Below are 24,530 nucleotides of genomic sequence, written 5' to 3' on the forward strand. Positions count from 1 at the left end.
AAAGGTCGAACAAGTTGGGTCTTTATTCTTTGGAGCATAGAAGGTTGAAGGGGGTCTTGATAGAGGTGTTTAAAATTATGAGGGGGATAGATAGAGTTGACGTGGATAGGCTTTTTCCATTGAAAGTTGGGGAGATTCAAACAAGAGGACATGAGTTGAGGGTTAAAGGGCAAAAGTTTAGGGGTAACATACGGGGGAACTTCTTTACTCAGAGAGTGGTAGCTGTGTGGAACGAGCTTCCAGCAGAAGTGGTTGAGGCAGGTTCGATGTTGTCATTCAAAGTTAAATTGGATCGCTATATGGACAGGATAGGAATGGAGGGTTATGGGCTGAGTGCAGGTTGGTGGGACTAGGTGAGAGTAGGAGTTCGGCACAGACCAGAAGGGCTGAGATGGCCTGTTTCCGTGCTGCAATTGTTATATGGTTATATATGGTTAAGGAGAATCCAGGAGTGGGCAAGAGCTTCACTCAGAGGTTGGTATCACTGTGGAACAAGCTGCCAGTGGAAATGGGGCATGAAGGTTTGCTTGCACCGTTTAGAAGTTTAAATAAGTACATGGATGGGAGGGCTACGACAGGCTATGGTCCAGATGCAAGTCAATGGGACTGGGCAGAATAAGCTTGGCATAGACTAGATAGGCCAAAGGGTCTGTATCTGTGATGCAGTGCTCTATGACAGTACCAGGGGTGCTGGCAGAACAGCAATGGCGGGCATTTCTGAGGGCAATATGGAAGGCACAGGACAGATACGTCCCAAAGATCAATAAGTATTCTAAAGAGAGGATGAGGCAATCGCGGCTGATAAAGTCAAAGACAGCATAAAAGCAAAAGAGAGGGCATAATATACTAAAAATTTGTGGGAAGTTAGTAGCTTGGGAAGCTTTTAAAAACCAACAGAAGGCAACTAAAAAAGCAATAAGGAGAGAAAAGATGAAATATGGATTAAGCTAGCCAATAATATAAAAGAAGATGTAAAAAGGATTTTTTTTCAGATATAAAAAGAGTAAAAGAGAAACAAGAGTTAATGCTCTGGTTTGAAGATTCTACATCTCTAGGTGTACCCAGAGGAGGCTGAATCAAAACCAGACACTAAAAGTCTTCAACCTGAAACATTAATCCTCTTTCTCGTTCCATAGGTACTGGATGACCTGCGGAGTATTTCCAACCATTTTGTATATAGGGTTGTGCAGGTTGGTTCAAGGACCAAATGGTTGAAGAGAAACCTGGAGGCAGAGAGGTGAAATTTCTAAGACAGAAAGAATACGAAGTTTAAAGGCTTGGCAGCTGAAAGCACAGGCACCAAAGTGGGAACAGAAGTGACTACTGGCAAAACTGGATGGATGACTCATTATTAATGTGTAACAGTTACTCTGTAGACACTGATGGTGGAATGAGACTGAAAATCCCTCCTGTTTAGACCATAAGACCATAAGACAAAGGAGCAGAAGTTGGCCATTCTGCCCATCAAGTCTGCTCCGCCATTTTATCATGAGCTGATCCATTCTCCCATTTAGTCCCACTCCCCCGCCTTCTCACCATAACCTTTGATGCCCTGGCTACTCAGATACCTATCAATCTCTGCCTTAAATACACCCAATGACTTGGCCTCCACTGCCGTCCGTGGCAACAAATTCCATAGATTCACCACCCTCAGGCTAAAAAAATTTCTTCGCATTTCTGTTCTGAATGGGCACTCTTAAGTCATGTCCTCTCGTACTAGACTCCCCCACCATGGGAAACAATTTTGCCACATTCACTCTGTCCATGCCTTTCAACATTCAAAATGTTTCTATAAGGTCCCGCCTCATTCTTCTAAACTCCAAGGAATTCAGTCCAAGAGCAGACAAACGGTCCTCATATGTTAACCCTTGCATTCCCGGAATCATTCTAGTGAATCTTCTCTGTACCCTCTCCAACGTCAGCACATCCTTTCTTAAATAAGGAGACCAAAACTGCCCACAGTACTCCAAGTGAGGTCTTACCAGTGCCTTATAGAGCCTCAACATCACATCCCTGCTCCTATACTCTATTCCGCTGAAATGAATACCAACATTGCATTTGCCTTCTTCACCACCGACTCAACCTGGAGGTTAACCTTAAGGGTATCCTGCACGAGGGCTCCCAAGTTCTGTTGCATCTGAGAACTTCGAATTCTCTCCCTATTTAAATAATAGTCTGCCCGTTTATTTCTTCTGCCAAGGCGCATAACCATACACTTTCCAACATTGTATTTCATTTGCCACTTCTTTGCCCATTCTTCCAATCTATCCAAGTGTCTCTGCAGACTCTCCGTTTCCTCAGCACTACCGGCCCCTCCACCTATCTTCATATCGTCAGCAAACTTAACCACAAAGCCATCTATTCCATAATCCAAATCAGTGATGTACTCCTGTTTGAGAACTGTTGGGGGGGACAGCTTACCTGGGGGAAGCGACAGTGGCCATGCCTCCGGTACAGAGTCCGGCCCTGTGGCTCAGAAGGGTAGGGAAAGGAAGAGGAGGGCAGTTGTGATAGAGGACTCGATAGTAAAGGGGTCAGATAGGCGATTCTGTGGACGCAGTCCAGAAACCCGGATGGTAGTTTGCCTCCCTGGTGCCGGGGTCCGGGATATTTCTGATCGTGTCCAAGATATCCTGAAGTGGAAGGGTGATGAGCCAGAGGTCGTGGTACATATAGGTACCAATGACATAGGTAGGAAAAGGGAAGAGGTCCTGAAAGGAGAATATAGGGAGCTAGGAAAGGAGTTGAGGAAAAGGACCGCAAAGGTAGAAATCTCGGGATTACTGCCTGTGCCACGCGACAATGAGAGTAGGAATGCGATGAGGTGGAGGATAAATGCGTGGCTGAGGGATTGGAGCAGGGGGTAGGGATTCAAGTTTTTGGATCATTGGGACCTCTTTTGGCGCAGGCGTGACCTGTACAAAAAGGACGGGTTGCACTTGAATCCTAGGGGGACCAATATCCTGGCAGGGAGATTAGCGAGGGCTACTGAGGTGACTTTAAACTAGAATGGTTGGGGGGTGGGAATCAAATTAAAGAGGCTAGGCGAGAGGAGGTTAGTTCACAACAGGGGGATGGGAACCAGTGCGGAGAGACAGAGGGGTGTAAAATGAGGGTAGAAGCAAAAAGTAGTAAGGTGAAAAGTAAAAGTGGCAGGCTGGCAAATCCAGGGCAAGCATCAAAAAGGGCCATTTTTCAACATAATTGTATAAGGGCTAAGAGAGTTGTAAAAGCACGCCTGAAGGCTTTGTGTGTCAATGCAAGGAGCATTCGTAACAAGGTGGATGAATTAAAAGTCCAGATTGCTATTAATGAATATGATATAGTTGGGATCACAGAGACATGGCTCCAGGGTGACCAAGGATGGGAGCTCAACATTCAGGGATATTCAATATTCAGAGGGATAGACATGAAAGAAAAGGAGGTGGGGTGGCGTTGCTGGTTAGAGAGGAGATTAACGCAATAGAAAGGAAGGACATAAGCCGGGAAGATGTGGAATCGATATGGGTAGAGCTGCGTAACACTAAGGGGCAGAAAACGCTGTTGGGAGTTGTGTACAGGCCACCTAACAGTAGTAGTGAGGTTGGGGATGGTATTAAACAGGAAATTAGAAATGTGTGCAATAAAGGAACAGCAGTTATAATGGGTGACTTCAATCTACATGTAGATTGGGTGAACCAAATTGGTAAGGGTGCTGAGGAAGAGGATTTCTTGGAATGTATGCGGGATGGTTTTTTGAACCAACATGTCAAGGAACCAACTAGAAAGCAGGCTATTCTAGACTGGGTATTGAGCAATGAGGAAGGGTTAATTAGCAATCTTGTCATGAGAGGCCCCTTGGCTAAGAGTGACCATAATATGGTGGAATTCTTCATTAAGATGGAGAGTGATATAGTTAATTCAGAAACAAAGGTTCTGAACTTAAAGAAGGGTAACTTTGAAGGTATGAGATGTGAATTAGCTAAGATAAACTGGCAAATGACACTTAAAGGGTTGACGGTGGATATGCAATGGCAAGCATTTAAAGATCGCATGGATGAACTACAACAATTGTTCATCCCAGTTTGGCAAAAGAATAAATCAAGGAAGGTAGTGCACCCGTGGCTGACAAGGGAAATTAGGGATAGTATCAATTCCAAAGAAGAAGCATACAAATTAGCCAGAAAAAGTGGCTCACCTGAGGACTGGGAAAAATTCAGAATTCAGCAGAGGAGGACAAAGGGCTTAATTAGGAAGGGGAAAAAAGATTATGAGAGAAAACTGGCAGGGAACATAAAAACTGACTGTAAAAGCTTTTATAGATATGTAAAAAGGATAAGACTGGTAAAGACAAATGTAGGTCCCCTACAGACAGAAACAGATGAATTGATTATGAGGAACAAGGACATGGCAGACCAATTGAATAATTACTTTTGTTCTGTCTTCACTAAGGAGGACATAAATAATCTTCCGGAAATAGTAGGGGACAGAGGGTCCAGTGAGATGGAGGAACTGAGGGAAATACATGTTAGTAGGGAAGTGGTGTTAGGTAAATTGAAGGGATTGAAGGCAGATAAATCCCCAGGGCCAGATGGTCTGCATCCCAGAGTGCTTAAGGAAGTAGCCCAAGAAATAGTGGATGCATTACTGATAATTTTTCAAAACTCTTTAGATTCTGGACTAGTTCCTGAGGATTGGAAGGTGGCTAATGTAACCCCACTTTTTAAAAAAGGAGGGAGAGAGAAACCGGGGAATTATAGACCGGTTAGCCTAACATCGGTGGTGGGGAAACTGCTAGAGTCAGTTATCAAGGATGTGATAACAGCATATTTGGAAAGTGGTGAAATCATCGGACCAAGTCAGCATGGATTTGTGAAAGGAAAATCATTTCTGACAAACCTCATAGAATTTTTTGAGGATGTAACTAGTGGAGTGGATAGGGGAGAACCAGTGGATGTGGTATATTTGGATTTTCAAAAGGCTTTTGACAAGGTCCCACACAGGAGATTAGTGTGCAAACTTAAAGCACATGGTATTGGGGGTAAGGTATTGATGTGGATGGAGAATTGGTTGGCAGACAGGAAGCAAAGGGTGGGAATAAACGGGACCTTTTCAGAATGGCAGGCAGTAACAAGTGGGGTACCGCAAGGCTCAGTGCTGGGACCCCAGTTGTTTACAATATATATTAATGACTTAGATGAGGGAATTAAATGCAGCATCTCCAAGTTTGCGGATGACACGAAGCTGGGCGGCAGTGTTAGCTGTGAGGAGGATGCTAAGAGGATGCAGGGTGACTTGGATAGGTTGGGTGAGTGGGCAAATTCATAGCAGATGGAATTTAATGTGGATAAATGTGAAGTTATCCACTTTGGTGGCAAAAACAGGAAAACAGATTATTATCTGAATGGTGGCCGATTAGGAAAAGGGGAGGTGCAACGAGACTTGGGTGTCATTATACACCAGTCATTAAAAGTGGGCATGCAGGTACAGCAGGCGGTGAAAAAGGCGAATGGTATGCTGGCATTCATAGCGAGAGGATTCGAGCACAGGAGCAGGGAGTTGTACAAGGCCTTGGTGAGACCACACCTGGAGTATTGTGTGCAGTTTTGGTCCCCTAATCTGAGGAAAGACATCCTTGCCATAGAGGGAGTACAGAGAAGGTTCACCAGATTGATTCCTGGGATGGCAGGACTTTCATATGAAGAAAGACTGGATCAACTAGGCTTATACTCGATGGAATTTAGAAGATTGAGGGGGAATCTGATTGAAACATATAAAATCCTAAAGGGATTGGACAGGCTAGATGCAGGAAGATTGTTCCCGATGTTGGGGAAGTCCAGAACGAGGGGTCACAGTTTGAGGATAAAGGGGAAGCCTTTTAGGACCGAGATTGGGAAAAACATCTTCACACAGAGAGTGGTGAATCTGTGGAATTCTCTGCCACAGGAAACAGCTGAGGCCAGTTCATTGGCTATATTTAAGAGGGAGTTAGATAAGGCCCTTGTGGCTAAAGGGATCAGGGGCTATGGAGGGAAGGCTGGTACAGGGTTCTGAGTTGGATGATCAGCCATGATCATACTGAATGGCAGTGCAGGCTCGAAGGGCTGAATGGCCTACTTCTGCAACTATTTTCTATGTTTTCTATGTTTCTATGTAAAAAGAAGCGGCCCCAACACGGACCCCTGTGGAACACCACTGGTAACCGGCAGCCAACCAGAATAGGATCCCTTTATTCCCACTCTCTGTTTCCTGCCAATCAGCCAACGCTCTATCCACGTAAACAACTCTTCCTTCAGTTAATCCTGACGAAGGGTCTCGGCCTGAAACGTCGACTGTACCTCTTCCTAGAGGTGCTGCCTGGCCTGCTGCGTTCACCAGCAACTTTGATGTGTGTTGCTCTATCCACGTATGTAACTTTCCCATAATTCCATAGGCTCTTATCTTGTTAAGCATCCTCATGTGTGGCACCTTGTCAAAGGTCTTCTGAAAATCCAAATATACAACATCTACTGCATCTCCCTTGTCTAGCCTACTTGTAATTTCCTCAAAAAATTGCAATAGGTTTGTCAGACTGGATTTTCCTTTAAAGAAACCATGCTGAGTTTTGCCTATCTTGTCATATGCCTCCAGGTACTCCGTAACCTCATCCTTGACAATCAGTTCCAACAACTTCCCAAACACCGATGTCAAGCTAACAGGTCTATAATTTCCTTTTTGCTTCCTTGCCCCCTTCTTAAATAGCGGAGTGACATTTGCAATCTTCCAGTCCTCCGGAACCATGTCAGAACCTGTTGACTTTTGAAAGATCATTGCTAATGCCTCCGCAATCTCCACAGCCACTTTCCTCAGAACACGAGGGTGCATTCCATCTGGTCCGGGAGATTTATCTACCCTTAGACTACTCAGCTTCCTGAGTACTTTCTCTGTCGTAATTGTGACTGCGCACACTTCTCTTCCCTGCCACCCTTGAGTGTCCGGTATACTGCTGATGTCTTCCTCAGTGAAGACCGACACAAAATACTCGTTCAGTTCCTCTGTCATCTCCTTATCTCCCATTACATTTTCTCCAACATCATTTTCTATCGGTCCTATATCTACTCTCATCTCTCTTTTACTCTTTATATACTTGAAAAAGCTTTTAGTATCCTCTTTGATATTATTTGCTAGCTTTGTTTCATAGTTCATCTTTTCCCTCTTAATGACCTTCTTAGTTTCTTTCTGTAAGCTTTTAAAAACTTCCCAATCCTCTGTCTTCCCACGAATTTTTGCTTCCTTGTATGCCCTCTCCTTTGCTTTAACTTTGGCTTTCACTTCTCTTGTCAGCCACGGTTCCATCCTTTTTCCATTCAAAAATTTCTTCTTTTTTGGATTATATCTGTCTTGCACCTTCCTCACTTCTCGCATAAACTCCAGCCACTGCTGCTCTGCTGTCCTTCCCACTAGTATCCCTATACAGTCTACTTTGGCCAGTTCCTCTCTCATGCCACTGTAATTTCCTTTACTCCACTGAAATACCGACACATCAGATATCGGCTTCTCTTTCTCAAATTTCACAGTGAACTCAATCCTGTTATGATCACTGCCTCCTAAGGGTTCCTTCACCTCAATCTCTCTAATCACCTCCGGTTCATTACACAATACCCAATCCAGTACAGCCGATCCCCTAGTGGGCTCAACAACAAGCTGTTCTCAAAAGCCATCTCGCAGACATTCTACAAATTCTCTCTCTTGAGATCAAGTGCCGACCTGATTTTCCCAATCCACTTGCATGTTAAAATCCCCCACAATTATCATAACACTGACCTTCTGACAAGCCTCTTCTATTTCCTGTTGTAATTTGTAGTCCACATCACTGCAGCTGTTAGGAGGCCTATAAATAACTGCCATCAGGGTCCTTTTACCTCTGCAGTTTCTTAGCTCAACCCATAAAGATTCTGCACCTTCCGATCATATGTCACCTCTTTCTAATGATTTAATATCATTTCTTACCAATAAAGCCACACCTCCCCCTCTGCCTACCTTCCTATCCTTCCGATACACCGTGTATCCTTGGACATTCAGCTCCCAGAGACATGCATCCTTTAGTCACGTCTCAGTGATGGCCACAATATCATACCTGCCAATCTGTAGCTGTACGACAAGATCATCCACCTTATTCCTTATGCTGTGTGTATTTAAGTATAACACCTTAAAACCACTATTTGGTACTTATTGCTTTGATTGCACTGCAACTGTATTGCACTGCAATTCATGCCAATGGCTACAAATCTGCCCCATCACCTGTTTGTCTTTCCTGACATCTTTACTGCTCTCTAACTTAGATTTATTTCTGTTTTCCCCTCCTCCGCTCTATCATTCCGGTTCCCATCCATCCGCCAAATTAGTTTCGACCCTCCCTAACAGCTGTATTAAACCTTCCCGCTAGGATACTGGTCCCTGGTTTAAGTCAATGCTCAGCCCTCCCTCATGAAGTCAACACCTTAATAGAAACATGAAATAAACAATAAGGTAGCAAAAAATACACTTTATTTTGGTTGTAGGTTAAATGGACAAAAGAAAAAAAAAATTACATTTCAGAAACAGACAACTAATTCAGAGGATTTTCACCCCGAAGTTACTATAATCATAACATACCAAACAGGCACAAGACAAACATGATTTCTTTTTAAAAATATAGGATCAGATATGCAATTCAGTGCCTGATTTACATTTTGAAAAAATTAAACTGGTTCCAGAGAATCCTTTAAACACAATGCATAAATTTAGTGACATTTCTATGTTGTGTGAGGCAGTGAAATGAGGCGACTAGAACTGAACACAATATTCCATGTGTGGTCTAACCAGGACTTTATCGAGCTGCAGCATCATGTGGTTCTTGAACTCAATTCCCCAACTAATGAAAGCCAATACAACAATATTTTAGAACAGACAGAATGCAAACTTTTCCAGGAATAAAATCTGCCTCAAACTCCTTATGACATCTTTTCTACAACATTCCAAATGCTTTGCATTTGATGAAGTGCTTTAATAATGTGGAAAATGCTGAGATGAGTTTGCTTACATAAAAGGTGACACAAAAGCATAATGGCTTTTAATGAGTCTGACATTGTGCTATCAACTGACTAGCCGCGCCTTAGAGAGGGTCTGTGTAGCTGGAGTGCATGCATCTGCACAATGTATCATGGAGATACAGAATATGCTGGAGGCTCGATCTGCTCTGGGATCACAGCTGCCAGTTCAGTGCCACACTGAGCTGGAGAGATGTGTACAAATGACCAACTCCAAGCCAAACCAGTGCACCTAGCCGAGCTCCCTTCATGTGAAAAGGAAAGGGGATTGTTTCCTTTCACTGCATTTAAAAATTATTAGTAATGATTTAGTTAATTTACATGAATGGTAGAATGTTTGATGTTTCTTCATTTATGCAAATGTTCCTTAAGTGCATTTAAATGTCTCCAATCATCAGGAGACATTAGAAATTGTAAAAAGAAAATGAAATTATTTGTTCTGTCAGAAGGGGTCAGTTAGAGTGGCATCATAAACATAACAAATTTTGCAGATGCCTGAAATCCAGAGTACCACAGACACCTGGTCTAAAGATTAGCAGTACTTTTCACATGCACACTGATGCATACAATAAAAAGTGTCGTTTGTGTGAGTTGCATGACCTGAGGTACAAATGATAGTGAAAGTTTCCTCAGTTTAATAGTATTGTAGACTTTGAGGAAAAATATTTCACTGCATGGAATTATTCTTTTACTTTGTCATTTAAATGGCTGTGAAAGGGTCTTTTAAGGATCTATGTTATACGATTACATAAAGTTTTATGGTAACATACTGGTTCAGAATGCAGCAGAATAATCACTGGAACATTATAAAGGGTTTTAGCAGATAAGACAGCAAGCTCAGAAACAGAATTCTGCATTTCCTTTCTGGATTCCTGCCTCAATGGGGGTGCCCGTCGTAGCACAGCAGTTAGCGCAGAGCTCCTACAGCTTGCGGCGTTGGAGTTTGGAGTTCAATTCCAGTCCTGCCTTCAATAAGTTTGCGTGACCTTCCCATGAGTGTGTGGGTTTCCACTGGGTGCTCTGGTTTCCACCCACAGTCCAAAGACATACCAGTTAGTAGGATAATTGGTCATTGTAAATTGTCCCATGAGTAGGCTAGGGTTAAACTGGTGGGTTGCTGGCTGGTGCGGCTTATTGAGCTGGAAGGGCCTGTTCTGCACTTCATCTCTAAATAAATAAAAAATAATTATCAAATCAGTGAGGACTGTGCTAAGTGTCACCATGCTTCCGGTCCCAACACAGCATGTCCTCAGCTCACTAACACTACCCTGTACATTTTTGGAATGTGGGAGGAACGCAATGTATCGGGAGGAAACCTACACTGTCATGGTGAGAACTTATAGACAGCAGCAGAAATTGAACCCTGATTGTTGACTACTGACCGCTGTTGTAAGGTGATGTGATCTGATGATGTTCCATCACCTGACGCCTAGTCACAAAGTACAGCCTCAGGAAACCACCATGGATGTGAGTCCAACAGGGCACAGGTAAGTATTACCGTAACCAGTCAAGGAGAGGCAAACACAATTCCACCCAATTCCACGTCATTCAGAATCAGTGACTGAAGGGTTAAATATATGGGCACATATTCCATTGCCCCTTAACAGAGCACAAAGGATTGCAGAGAGCTCACATCTCATCTTCTGGGAACAGCTCCTCCAAAGGTTCAGCTCCTCTGTGCTTGGAACACCATCCGAGATTTTGGTGTTTGTGCTTCCAGAATGAGACTTGAACTGTGATGCTCCCCTTTCATTGATCCAAGTCTGACACTTCCTCTGAAGACTCATACCTCCTTTTAACGTAGCACTATCACTTCTAAAGAACATAAATTATGCTGCTGTTCAGAGATTTAAATGTCTGTCAATAAAAAAAGTGCCAACCCATTTTATTAATGGAGTTGTTAATCCACTTAAAACTCGTGGGTTATTGATTCTGTTTATTTTTGAAAGGTCAGATTTCACTCCAAAGGTTGACAGAAAATCTCTTTGTTCTTTGTATTGGACAGTCACTTTTTTACATAGTAAATACTTTTCCAACGATACCAGAGTATTGCCAAAGGAGTCATTGGTACTTCCGTCTAATGGCATCCCCTAAATTACTTCTGAATGTATCGTCGTTTTTAAACCTAGAATTCACACCAGAGAGTTGTCATCTCCTCTGATGCCAAGTCACTTCTGTGTTGAAGTGCCACTGACTGATGTGAGCAGGTGAGTGGTGTGCTGCTGCAGTGATACACATGGGTGTCACAGAGAACAGGGAACCTCAAGGTCAATTAGTTCAGATACTATTATTCTCCTTGACACAAGGGCAAGGGGCATTAAGAGGCTCTTATATAGGCACGTGTTGTCACGTGGCCAAGTGGTTAAGGTGTCAGTCTAGTGACCTGAAGGTTGCTAGTTCGAGCCTTGGCTGAGGCAGAGTGTTGTGTCCTTGAACAAGGCACTTAACCACACATTGTTCTGCGACGACACCGGTGCCAAGCTGTATCGGCCCTACTGCCCTTCCCTTGGACAACATTGGTGGCGTGGAGAGGGGAGACTTGCAGCATGGGTAACTGCCGGTCTTCCATACAACCTTGCCCAGGCCTGTGCCCTGGAAACCCTCCAAGGCGCAAATCCATGGTCTCACAAGACTAACGGATAGGCACATGGATGAAGTAAGATGGAGGGCTATGTGGGAGAGAAGACGTTAAAGTAGGTTAAAAAGTGTTGGCACAACATTGTGGACCAAAGGGCCTGTACTGTACTGTTCTATATTCTATGTGGATTGGTAGGTTAATTGGCTACTGTAATTTGCTCCTTGTGAGAATGTTGAAATGTGGGATGTTCTGTACAGAGCAAGCAATCCTGTCAACTAACTTACAACAGACCTCAGTGAGATCCTCAAAGAGCAGTTCCTGGTCTTGTACTTTGAGTGGAGGTGGTGACAAGGGGAGAAATGGAGTGGATTAAGTTCTCCGGGACAACCTATCAGCTCTGGGTGGTTACATGGGTGGAACTTTAGGAACAAAGTGATATAGATGGTGGGAAAGGGGAAAACAGAGATCACAATAACTATACCGTGTCAATAAAGAAGAAAAATGCTCCAGTTTCTCCCCCAGTAAGCACTGCAATATCACAGGAATGATCAGGAGTCAAGCACTGGCATCAGAACAGAGGACCACGAGAGGGGCATCCATCCCCTTAAACCATTCTACCATTCAGTTATATCATAACTAATCTCACTGGTTTTACGCAGGATGTTTACAAGATACATCATTATACAATTATAAAAATACATTTCATTGACACTTAAAAAAGGGGGTCACAGTAACAGGAATAAGTCAGATGAACACTAATAATCAATTATCAAAGGTAGCAGCTTGTGTTCTGTTAGAATCTATTCACTCCATCCGATTACAGGAACATACACAACATTGAAAAAATAAATCTATTTATAAAGGCTATCTTTTGTTAATAATATACATGTGTTATAAAAGCTATATAGCAGAATAGCATCATGACTTTAGTCACCAATTTACAACATACTGGATTTATTAGAAGAATATATTATAACATTAGAGGCCATTCAACCCCTGAAGTCAATGCTATCATTCAGTTAAATCATGGCTGATCTCAAAATAGGAACCAACCATGTTACAGAATGGTACTCTTCTTATTTCAGGACATTAACTTAGATAACTACCAGGTTAGAAAGTGCATGACTAGTTCAGGAAAATTGCTTTGACTCTGTTTGAACAATATATTTCAATCCTGTACTCTTTAAAAAAGGGGACAGTCTTGCACAGACCACTGTCCATAATAACTTCTCCAAATGCGACTCCAACATAGTGACATATCAGGAAATGAGCTTGTCTCAGTTAAAGATTTAAAGATTAACTTTATTTGTCACATGTGCATCGAAGCATACAGTGGAATGTGTTGTTTGCATCAACAACCAACACTATCCAAGGGTGTGCTGTGGGCAGCCTGTGTCACCTTGCTTCCAGTGCCAACCTATCATGCCCACAACTTACTAACTCTAACCTCATACATCTTTGCAATGTGATAGGAAACCCATACAGTGACAGTAAAAATGTATTAACTCCTTACAGAGTGCGTGGGAATTGAACCCTGATTGCAAACACCATAAAGCATCATGCTGCCTGGTATGCCACTGTGCTGTAACATTGTCGGTGTTCTGCAGCTCAAGAACTTGAGACTGAGTCTCAACATGCAAGTGAGTGAGCTGGGCTTGGAGACAGTGCTACGTTCTACATGCTCACCCCACCTCTCGGGGATCTCTTTAAAAATTGGTCAATAAATCTGCTTCCTGGGCATTTTTAGAATGAGTTAGAAAAGAGATGGAGGGAGACGGTGACTTAGAGACTGTTGTATTACTCTAATCAAATTAATTTTGGTAGAACTTAGCCAAAACTGTACTTTCATCTTTCTTTATATTCTACTACACTTGGCTTAAATCAATGAGATTATAAACACAATTACAACAGAATGACTTGAATTAGTTTTGTTTCCTACAAGAAACCATAGGTTGCACTGCTTGCACTGCCTGAGAGAGTAGTGGAACCAGTCACTGACGGAATTTTCAACTGTCTCAATGACAACTTGAATTGCCAAAACAGAGACAACTATGGGCCAAGTTGCTGGTGGGCTAGGGTGTTAATACAGATGCTGTATGACTCTATGACTTCCAGCTCATGATTGAAGATTAGTCTTGATAGTTCTTCTTAGACAAACATAATGGATAGAATTGTTCCGGCATCAGAAATTCCTATCATGCAGCAATTTAAAGTAAGCAAGTATCAGAAGAAAAGCCCTTCCCTCAAATAATTATCTGAAGCCATCTGTCAGGCAATATGGTTGAGTTGAAAACTGGATACTGGGCCAGGTAATTCTGACTGGCTCGTTTAACCTTACACAAGGCACATTCTTGGAATAAAAGGGACCTCCCTTTAGAACTGAGACAAGGAGGAATTTCTGCAGCCAGTGTGTGGTGAAATTGTGGATTTTGTTGCTGCACAAGGCTGCCCAGGCCAAATCAATGGGTGTATCTAAGGCAGAGATTGATAGGTCCTTGGTTGGTAAAGGGAATGAGGGTTACAGGCAGAAGACAGGAGAATGGGGTTGGAAAAAATGGTGGATGAGAGCTGATTGGGTTAATCCTGTCACTACATCTTACAGCATTATGCCATTTAAACGGTAAAGGTCTGATCCTAACCACATAATGATAACTGGAATATATCTTCATTAATTCCAGTTTTAACCTGCTCATTGGACCAAATTACTCTTTCCATCCCCGACTTTTGTGCCTGTTGTTGTTTAGCTGCTGGGACCCCAGTTGTTTACAATATATATTAATGACTTGGATGAGGGAATTAAATGCAGCATCTCCAAGTTTGTGGATGACACGAAGCTGGGTGGCGGTGTTGGCTGTGGAGGATGCTAAGAGGATGCAAGGTGACTTGGATAGGTTGGGTGAGTGGGCAAATTCATGGCAGATGCAATTTAATGTGGATAAATGTGAAGTTATCCACTTTGGTGGCAAAAATAGGAAAACAGATTATTATCTGAATGGTGGCCGATTAGGAAAAGGGGAGGTGCAACGAGACCTGGGTGTCATTATACACCAGTCATTGAAAGTGGGCATGCAGGTACAGCAGGCGGTGAAAAAGGCGAATGGTATGCTGGCATTTATAGCAAGAGGATTCGAGTACAGGAGCAGGGAGGTACTACTGCAGTTGTACAAGGCCTTGGTGAGACCACACCTGGAGTATTGTGTGCAGTTTTGGTCCCCTAATCTGAGGAAAGACATCCTTGCCATAGAGGGAGTACAGAGAAGGTTCACCAGATTGATTCCTGGGATGGCAGGACTTTCATATGAAGAAAGAATGGATGAACTGGGCTTGTACTCGTTGGAATTTAGAAGATTGAGGGGGGATCTGATTGAAATGTATAAGATCCTAAAGGGATTGGACAGGCTAGATGCAGAAAGATTGTTCCCGATGTTGGGGAAGTCCAGAACGAGGGGCCACAGTTTGAGGATAGAGGGGAAGCCTTTTAGGACCGAGATTAGGAAAAACTTCTTCACACAGAGAGTGGTGAATCTGTGGAATTCTCTGCCACAGGAAACAGTTGAGGCCAGTTCATTGGCTATATTTAAGAGGGAGTTAGATATGGCCCTTGTGGCTACGGGGGTCAGGGGGTATGGAGGGAAGGCTGGGGCGGGGTTCTGAGTTGGATGATCAGCCATGATCATAATAAATGGCGGTGCAGGCTCGAAGGGCCGAATGGCCTACTCCTGCACCTATTTTCTATGTTTCTATGTTTCTAGCTGGCTGCTCTCACAAAACCACAGGGACTGCGAAGCAAACTCCTTAGAGTGACTGGTGTCACTGCTGGTAAACCACCGTTATATAAATAGACACATCTTCCGCACACATTGTCTAACAACATTACTCATGCTTGCTAATGTTGCTATACATTAGAAAACTGGTGCAGTCTAACTTTGTATCACAGAATGGGTAGAACACAGGAAGAGACTACTCACCCCGACAGGCCTGCAGCTGTACGGGTTCCAAGTACTGGTTAATGCTTTTAATATTTCTCATTAACAACTTTCTTTTAAATCGCTCCTGGATATTCTTGACCACTATTTAATATGGTCACACTTATAATTATATTAATGTATGAGGAGCGTTTGATGGCCCTGGGCTTGTAGTCTCTGGAGTTTAGAAGCAGGAGGTGGAAACCTCATTGAAACCTATTGAATATCAACAAGCCTTGATAGAGTGGACATGAAGAGGATATTTCCAATAGTGGGGGAGTCTAGTACTAGAAGGCATAGCCTCAAAATACAAGGACACCCCTTTAGAACAGAGATGAGAAGGAACTTTTTTCATCAGAAAGCAGTGGAATTGACGAAGGTGGGGGGCACATCATTAGGTATATTTAAAGCAAAAGCTGATAGCTTCTCAATTAGTCAGGGTGTCAAAGGTTACCGGGAGAAGGCAGGAGAATGGGGTTGAGCGGGATAATTAATCAGCCGCGATACAATGGGCCGAATGACCTAATTCTGGTGCCATGTCTTACGGTTTAATACCCAAACTCAATTGTTAAGGGCCAATTATACATATGAAACTAGGTGCAGTCCAAAAGGTGAACTCACTAACTCCGGAAGATTTCAATTACAAATTCTGCAATGTCAGAGATCAAGGGGTAAAGCTTTGCATTGGAGAAAGAACCAGTTAACGTAATTATGAAAAGATCTAAAGAATGAGAATCCTCCCTCCCCCCGCAATACCTTAAGGAGATTAGCAAGTCATGATTGTTTTTTCACAAAATTCCAATAGTTTCATCATGCTCCCCATCACCCAGGACATGCCCTCTTCTCATTACTACCATCAGGGAGGAGCCACACAAGCCTGATGAAGCACACTCAACATTTTAGGAACAGCTTCTTTCCCTCCACTGTCAGATTTCTGAATGGTCCATAACCAATCCATGAACACTACTACACTATTTTTGCTCTTTTTGCACTACATATTTAATTTTATCTTTTAATATATTATTCTTATTGTAATTTGTAGTATTTTTAATGTATTGCACAGTACTACTGCTGCAAAATACCAAATTTCGTGACATAGGTCACTGATATTAAATTGGTTCTGATTTTGATTATCACCAACTTATTTAATAACTGATATTCCAACAAGAAGCTCAAGAACTTCCTTGGGTGCCATACTCATCAGATGATTCTGGTTCACCTCAAGAGACCAGCACCAGTGCAATTGGCAGATGATGATTTCCAGCCTGAAAGCTCATTTGACTCGGTTCTGAGAGGAAGATTTGCATTTCTTTAGCACCTCACACATCCCTTCCAGAATATCTCAAAATCCATGACATCCAAAGAAGTACCTTTAGTAGTCACTCATGTAACTATGAAGTGAGGTGGCCGGTTTGTGCATGTCAAACTTTCATAAACAACCAAGTGAAAATCCTGGATAATATTGATTGAGGGACTCAGGACAACAGGAGCCTCTGGTCTTCTTCCCTCTTTGAGGGTAAGTGGTGCTCAAGTTAATACCTAACCCTGAGGACAGCACTTTGAAGAGTGTGTCACTCCCTCCGCACTGCCCTGCAGTGATGAGGTTTCATTGTTCCTCTGGTCGCTAGAGTGGGACTTGAACCCACAACTTCCTGCCTCAAGGTGGAACTACTGTGAGTGAGGTAATTAACTTGTTTTGAAGCAGCAATTCAAGGGTTCAGGCACACTGTACGAGCAACGGAGTCTGGACTGAGTTTCATCCTCTCACACTCCACCTCAGAGCTTCAATAATTTTCCTTGCTGATGGTACCAAGCATCTTCTCTAACAGTCCAGCCTGAAGAGATTTATGCACAGAATCTGACTCTACGTCTCCTCAATACATTCTGACAGCGCAGCGTACCCAAGGTCAGTTTGATGAGGCAGTATCAAATTCTGCCTCCTGCTCCATCAACTTCGAGTAATACCAAGTTCATTTAAGGTTTCTGGAGAGCCGGCGAGGACAGCACTGGTGTCGATAGTCCATCCATACTGGCAATGGGGATGTGGATCTGAGTATTCCCGGCTGAGGGAAACTGAAAGAGAGATATCCAATCAGTGGGGGCGGTGTGGGGTGGAGGTAGAAAAACATCATTCAGCCCCTTGAACCTATCTCACCTCCAGCAGAATCAAGGCTGACCCATTACCTAATCCCAACCTTTGTTACCTCTTAGAAGAAACATATCCACCAGTTTGACAAAATCAAAGTCAAAGTAAATTTATTATTGAACTACTCCGCTGTCAACATATACTACCTTGAGATTTGTTTTCTTGCAGGCATCTATTGGAAAAGAAATACAATAGAATTTATGAAGCAAATATAGATAAACAAAAACTGACAACCAACCAATGTGCAAAAGAAGACAGATTGTGCAAAAAATTTTTAAAAATTAACAAATAATACTGAAATCATGAGCACAGAGTCCTTGAAAGTGAGCCTGTAACTTTGCTGCACCTTCGAAAGGAACATATCCATCAATCTGAGATTTAAAATTATAAACTCCCACCTATTATTATATTTAATGTCTGCTTGGTAACATGTCAACTTTTTTTTTTACAAATCTCATATTGTTACCAGTTAGGGGAGCAAGCCATTAGCTTGACCTTTGGCCTCTGCCAATACCACACTTGAACAGGAAGATCCAAACCCTGGTTCATAGAGATTCACCCATCAACACCCCTTTATTTATACTGGTTAATATAATGGGTGCACCATTCTATTGGATCACAATATGAACGTGAACAAGAATGCTTCATTGCACTGAACAAGCTACATGGACTCAGTAGTCACTTTATTATGTACATACTGTAGCTAATAAAGTGGCAACTAAATGTTTCTTCATGGTCTTCTGCTGCTGTAGTCCATCCACTTCAAGGTTTGACCTGTGCATTCAGAGATGCTTTTCTGCACGTAACATGTGGTTACTTGAGTTACTGTTGCCTTCTTGTCAGCTTGAACCAGTCTGACCTTTCTCCTCTGGCCCCTCTCACTAACAAGGCATTTTCGCCCACAGAACTGACGCTTTCTGGATAGCTACTTTTTGTTGCACCAGTCTCTGTAAATTCTAGAGACTGTTGATACTCAAACCACCCCAACTGACATCAAGGTCAAAGTCAGTTAGATCACATCTCTTCACCATTCTGAATGTTTAGTCTGAACAACAACTGAACCTCTTGACCACGTCTGTATACTTCTATGCATTGAATTGCTACCACATAATTGGCCTATTAGATATTTGTATTAATGAATAGGTGTACAGGTGTATCCAATAAAGAGGTTGCTGAGTGTAAAGCATGTGCAGTTAAACAGTTACAGGCTTGGTCATGGACAGTTGAGAATCCACTTTGTGACATTGTATGTAACATTATATAATGGGTGGAGCTTGATGGCGCCTAACGGCGACTCCTTTCCTTGCATCTTTGGAAACAGCTCTGTTTTTATCTTTAATATCTCTATTCTTCCCTTTCAGGGTTCTTTTAAAGATCCTGACCTGGAGTTATACATAGTGGGAATGGGACCCGCTCTTGGTGTCTTACAGCTGGTTGCTATTCGATATACCAAGGATGCGGCCTAGAAGACTAGCGTGCCTTCAGGTTCTGGGATTTCGTGGCTCTGGAGGCAGGCGGTCTCAAGGTCGGTGCCTCTGCAGGAAATTGGTGTGTCATGGGAGACAGAAGATTGAAAGCAGCAAGCTGGCTGCTGGCTGTGTGCCCAGAGACCTGAGTTCTTTGGGCTCAGACTTGTAACATCATAAACAAGCGAGTTGTTTGTTATGTTTCCCCTCTCGCTATGACATGGGGATACCCCTTTTTCCCTTATTAGGGAGAAAGAGAGGCTGCGGTACGTCGAATTACTGGGTGAACAAGTAGTCTTTGGGGTACTGCAAGTCTGTGTCTTTATTGATGCTTTGCTGCATGCTTGAGTGCTCGGTGGGGGGGACCGATGCTTTTTTTTGCTGGTGGGGGAGGGAGGATCATTGCTTTGCCGCTGCTTACATGTGAGAGGGGGAGCTGGGGGGAGCTTTGGGGTTCTAACATTTAACTGTCATTTATTCTTTGGGGCATTCCTCTGATTTTGTGGATGGTTGCAAAGAAAAGGAATTTCAGGATGTATACTGTATACATTTCTCCGACATTAAATGTACCTTTGAAACCTTTGAAACGTTACATAATGAGCATTCTTAAAGCTACAGACACTTTCTACAGGAGCTTTCGTCTACAATGCATGCCTGCTCTTGATTTACAATAACGTTGCCAGGACCTGAGAGCCTGATGAAGAGAGAGAGGTTGTGTGGGTTAGGACTTTAATCCTTGGAATGTAGGAGACTGAAGGGTGACCTTACAAATAAGTATAAAATCATGAAGGCCACAGATAAGCTTAATGCACACAGTCTTTTTTCCCATGGAAAGGGAACCAAAAACTAGAGCCCATGGGTTTAGAGAGAGATGGGAAAGCTTTCAAGGGGACCTGAGAAGCAACTTCTTCATGCAGAGGGTGGTGTGCATATGCAACGAGCCTCCTGGTGGTGGTAGGTAAATAGGTACAGTTGGATAAATGTAGGTGGATATGAGTCAAATGGGATATAACGCAGGTTACTATGGGATTGCCAGATCTCTGTTGATGATCTTTTGAGTCCTCACTGGCCACAGTAGCACCAGAAGAATGGAGGGTGGAAGATGTTATTCCATTATTCAAGGAAATTAATATGGATAACTCTGGGAATTATAGACAGTGATTCTTAAATCAATGGTGGGCAAACTATTGGAGAAAATTCTTAGAGACGGGATTGACTTGCATTTGCAGAAGCACAGCCTGATTAAAGATAATCTTTATGAGAGGCTAGTCGTGCCTCATGAGCATGATTGAATTCTTCAAGGAAGTGACAAAACAAATTGATCAAAGGAGAGCAGTGGGGCGGGGTGGGTGGGGGGGGAATGCATTAGATCAGTGGTCCCCAACCTCCGGGCCGCGGACCAATACATTGCTGCGAAGCATGCAGGGGTGCAGCAGTGGCCCACACATCTTTAAGAAAAAAAGCCGAAATAAACAAGCTAATTAATTAGGTGCCACCTGGCACGTAAATGTCAGCCCAGATCAGAGGCGATTGCACTGTCTCTCTCTAGTATCCACATCCTTCCTGTAGTGAGGTGACCAGAACTGAACACAGTACTCCAAGTGGGGTCTAACTAAGGTCTTATATAGCTGTAACGTTACCTCACGGCTCTTGAACTCAATTCCATGGTTGATGAATGCCAACACACCATACCTTTCTTAACAACACTGTCAACCTGCACAGCAGCCTTGAGTGTCCTATGTACACAGATCCTAAGATCTCTCTGATCCTTCACATTTCCAAGAGTCTTACCATTAATATTACATTCTGTCTTCAAATATGACCTACCAAAATAAACCACTTCACACTTACCTGGGCTGAAGTCCATCTGCCACTTCTCAGCCCAGTTCTGCATCCAATCGACGTCCCGCTGTAACTTCTGACAACCCTCCAGACTATCCACAACAACCCCAACCCTTGTGTCATCAGCAAATTTACTAACCCATCCCTCCACTTCCTCATCCAGGTCATTTATAAAAATCACAAAGAGGAGTGGTCCCAGAACAGATCCCTGCAGAACACCACTGGTCACTGACCCCCATGCAGACCACGAACCATCTATAACCATCCTTGGCCTTCTGAGGACAAGCCAATTCTAGATCCACAAAGCAAGGTTTCCATGGATCCTATGCCTCCATACTTTCTGAATGAGCCTCACATGGGGAACCTTATCAAATGCTTTATGAAATCCATATGCATTACATCCACTGCTCTACCTTCATCAATGTGCTTTGCTACATCCTCAAAAGAATTCAATCAATCTCGTAAGGCACGACCTGCCCTTGACAAAGCCATGCTGACTATCCCTAATCAGATTATGTCTCTCCAAATGCTCATAAATCCTGCCTCTCAGGATCTTCTCCAACAACTTGCCCACCACTTAAGTAAGACTCATTGGTCTATAATTTCCTGGGTTATCTCTACTCCCTTTCCTGAACAAGGGAACAACATTTGCAACGCTTCAATCCTCCGGTACTTCTCCCGTCCCCATTGATGATGCAAAGATTAATCACCAGAGGCTCAGCAATCTTCTCACAGTAGCCTGGGTTATATCTTGTCCAGAACTAATGAGTTATCTAACTTAATACTTTTCAAAAGCTCCAGCACATCCTTTTACTTCAAGTCTACACGCTCAATCGATTGAGTCCTCTGTAAATCATCCCCACAATTGCCAAGGTCTTTTTCCCTGGTGAATACTGAAGTAAAGTATTCATTAAGTACCTCCACTACCTCCTCCGACTCCATGCACACATTTCCACGATCGCAATCGCACCTGATTGGTCCTATTCTCACACGGCTCATCCTCTTGCTCTTCATATACTTGTAGAATGCCTTGGGGTTTTCCTTAATCCTGCTCACCAAGGGCTTCTCATGGCCCCTTCTGGCTCTCCTAATTCCATTCTTAAGCTCCTTCCTGGCAACCTTGTAATTTTCTAGAGCTCTAACAGTAACTAGTTTCTTGAACCTTTCGTAAACTTTTCTTTTCTATTCAGCTAGATTTTCTAATTCTTTGTACAGCATGGTTCCTTAACCCTCCCATCCTTTCCCTGCCTCTATGGAACATACCTATGCAGAACACCATGCAAACATTCCCTGAACATCTGCTCCCAATTTATGTTTCCAGGTTCCTGCCTAATAGCATCACATTTCCCCCTACCCAAATTAAATGTTTTCCCAAATTGTCTTCTCCTATAGTAAAGGAGATGGAGTTGTGATCACTACCTCCAAAATGCTCTCCCACCAAGAGATCTGACACCTGACCAGGATCATTTCCCAATACCAGGTCAAGTACAGCTTCTCCTCTAGTTGGCTTAGCTACATATTGCATCAGGAAAACCTTTCCTGAACACATCTAACTCCACCCCATCCAAACCCCTTGCTCCAAGGAGATGCCAGTCAACATCAGGAAAGTTAAAATCTCCCAACACAACAACCCTGTATTATTGCACTATTCCAAAATTTGCCTCCCTATCTGCTCCTTGATGTCTCTGTTACTATTGCGTGTGTGGGGGTGGGGTCTATAAAAAACACCCAGTGGTGTTATTGCCCCCTTCCTGATTCTGACTTCCACCCATACTGACTCAGTAAGCAATCTCTCCATGACTTCCTCCTTTTCTCCAGCCGTGATACGATCCCTGATCAGCAGTGTCACTCCCCCACCTCTTTTACCTGCCTCCCTGTCCTCTTAAAAACATCTAAAGCCCAGCACAGTCAGCAGCCACTCCTGTCTCTGTAATGGCCATAACATCATAGATCCACGTATTGATCCACGCTCTAAGTTCATCCGCCTTGTTTACGATACTCCTTGTATTGAAATAGACCCATCTCAAACCATCAGGCTGAGTGCATCTTTGCTCTATCACCTGCCCATCCTCCCTCACAAACTCCCTACAAGCTGTCTCTACTTGTGCACCAACCACCCATCCTCTGCCTCTTCACTTCCGTTCCCACCCCACTGTAAATCTAGTTTAAACCCTCCCCAATAGCATTAGCAAACCCCCCTCCCAGGATATTGGTTCCCCTCCAGCTCAGGTGCAACCCGTCCCACTTGTACAGGTCACCCCCTCCCCAGAAAAGGTTCCAATGATCTAAGAACTTAAAACCCCGCCCCCTGCACCATCTCCTTAGCCACTCATTCACCTGAGCTGTCTTCCTGTTCTGACCTTCACTAGCTCGTGGTACTGGGAGTAATCTGGAAATTAACACCTTGGAGGTCCTGCCCTTCGGCCTCCTTCCTAACTCCCTAAACTTACTGCACAGGACCTCTACCCCTCTCCTGCCTATGTCATTGGTACCAACATGTACCACGACCTCCAGCTGCTCACCCTCCCCTTCAAGAATATTCTGCAACCACTCAGAGACATCCTGGACCCTGGCACCCAGGAGGCAACACGTTATCCTGGCATCTCTTTTGCTGCTGCAGAATCTTCTATCTGTCCCCCTGACTATCGAGCCCCCTATGACTATTGCTCTGCCTGACTTCACCTTACCCTTCTGAGGCTCAGAGCTGACCATAGTGCTATTGGTCTGGCTGCTGCTGCCTTTCCCAGATAGGTCATCCCCCTCAGCAACATCCAAGTGGGTATACCTGTTGCTGAGGGGAAAGGCCACGGGGGGGACCCAGCACTGACTTCTTTCTCTCTTTACCTCTCTCAGTGTTCACCCATCTACTCCCCGAATTCTGCACTCTGGGTGCAACCACCTGCTCAGAAGTCTTACTTATCAATTGCTCTGCCTCCCAGATGATCCTTAGTTCAGCCAACTCCAGCCCCAGCTCCTTAATGCGGCCTTTCAGGAGCTGGAATTGGCTGCACTTCCTGCAGGTGTAGCCATCAGGAAGACCATCAGGTCAATGAATTCCCACATCCCACAGGAGGAGCATTCCACTGCCATATCTGACATCCTGCCTGCACTGTACCACAGGCAACCAAGACCAAATCAGCAATATCGAAAGGAAAACCCTACCCTTCTCACCTGTTTCATTGGCCTTAGCCTCTTCTCGTCAAAGACTCTAAGTTTCCACTCTGACTCTAGCCCCCACTCTGACAATGGCCGTTCCACTAGACCCTATCTCTCTTTTATGGTTTAAAAAATAATATCTATGAGCACCTTGGTCAGAATGGAAAGTTGGGCTTAGGGTCTGCTTCCATTCGGTATGACAGCTGATGAACTAAGCATTAGTTATTTGTAGTTGCACAGTTTGTCTTCTTCTGCACATTGGTTATTTGTTGGTGTTTGCTTTATGTGGTTTTTCATACATTCTATTGTATTTCTTCATTTTCCTGTAAA

The 24,530-nt window shown here is 43.5% G+C and overlaps 1 protein-coding gene across 3 annotated transcripts in view; it reads right to left on the reverse strand.

Moving 5' to 3' along the window:
* Positions 1-8,506: 8,506 nt before the first annotated feature.
* Positions 8,507-24,530, reverse strand: part of LOC140211280 (ETS domain-containing protein Elk-1-like) — a 192,640-nt gene continuing 176,616 nt past the window's right edge. For all 3 annotated transcript variants that reach the window (XM_072280993.1, XM_072280992.1, XM_072280994.1), the window contains one exon: positions 8,507-17,663. In XM_072280993.1, coding sequence (XP_072137094.1) covers positions 17,565-17,663 — 99 coding nt within the window. In that variant the 3' untranslated portion in view covers positions 8,507-17,564. The remainder of the gene's footprint in view (positions 17,664-24,530) is intronic.

This window comes from Mobula birostris, chromosome 16 (genome assembly GCF_030028105.1).
Source record: "Mobula birostris isolate sMobBir1 chromosome 16, sMobBir1.hap1, whole genome shotgun sequence".
Taxonomy (NCBI): Eukaryota; Metazoa; Chordata; class Chondrichthyes; order Myliobatiformes; family Myliobatidae; genus Mobula; species Mobula birostris.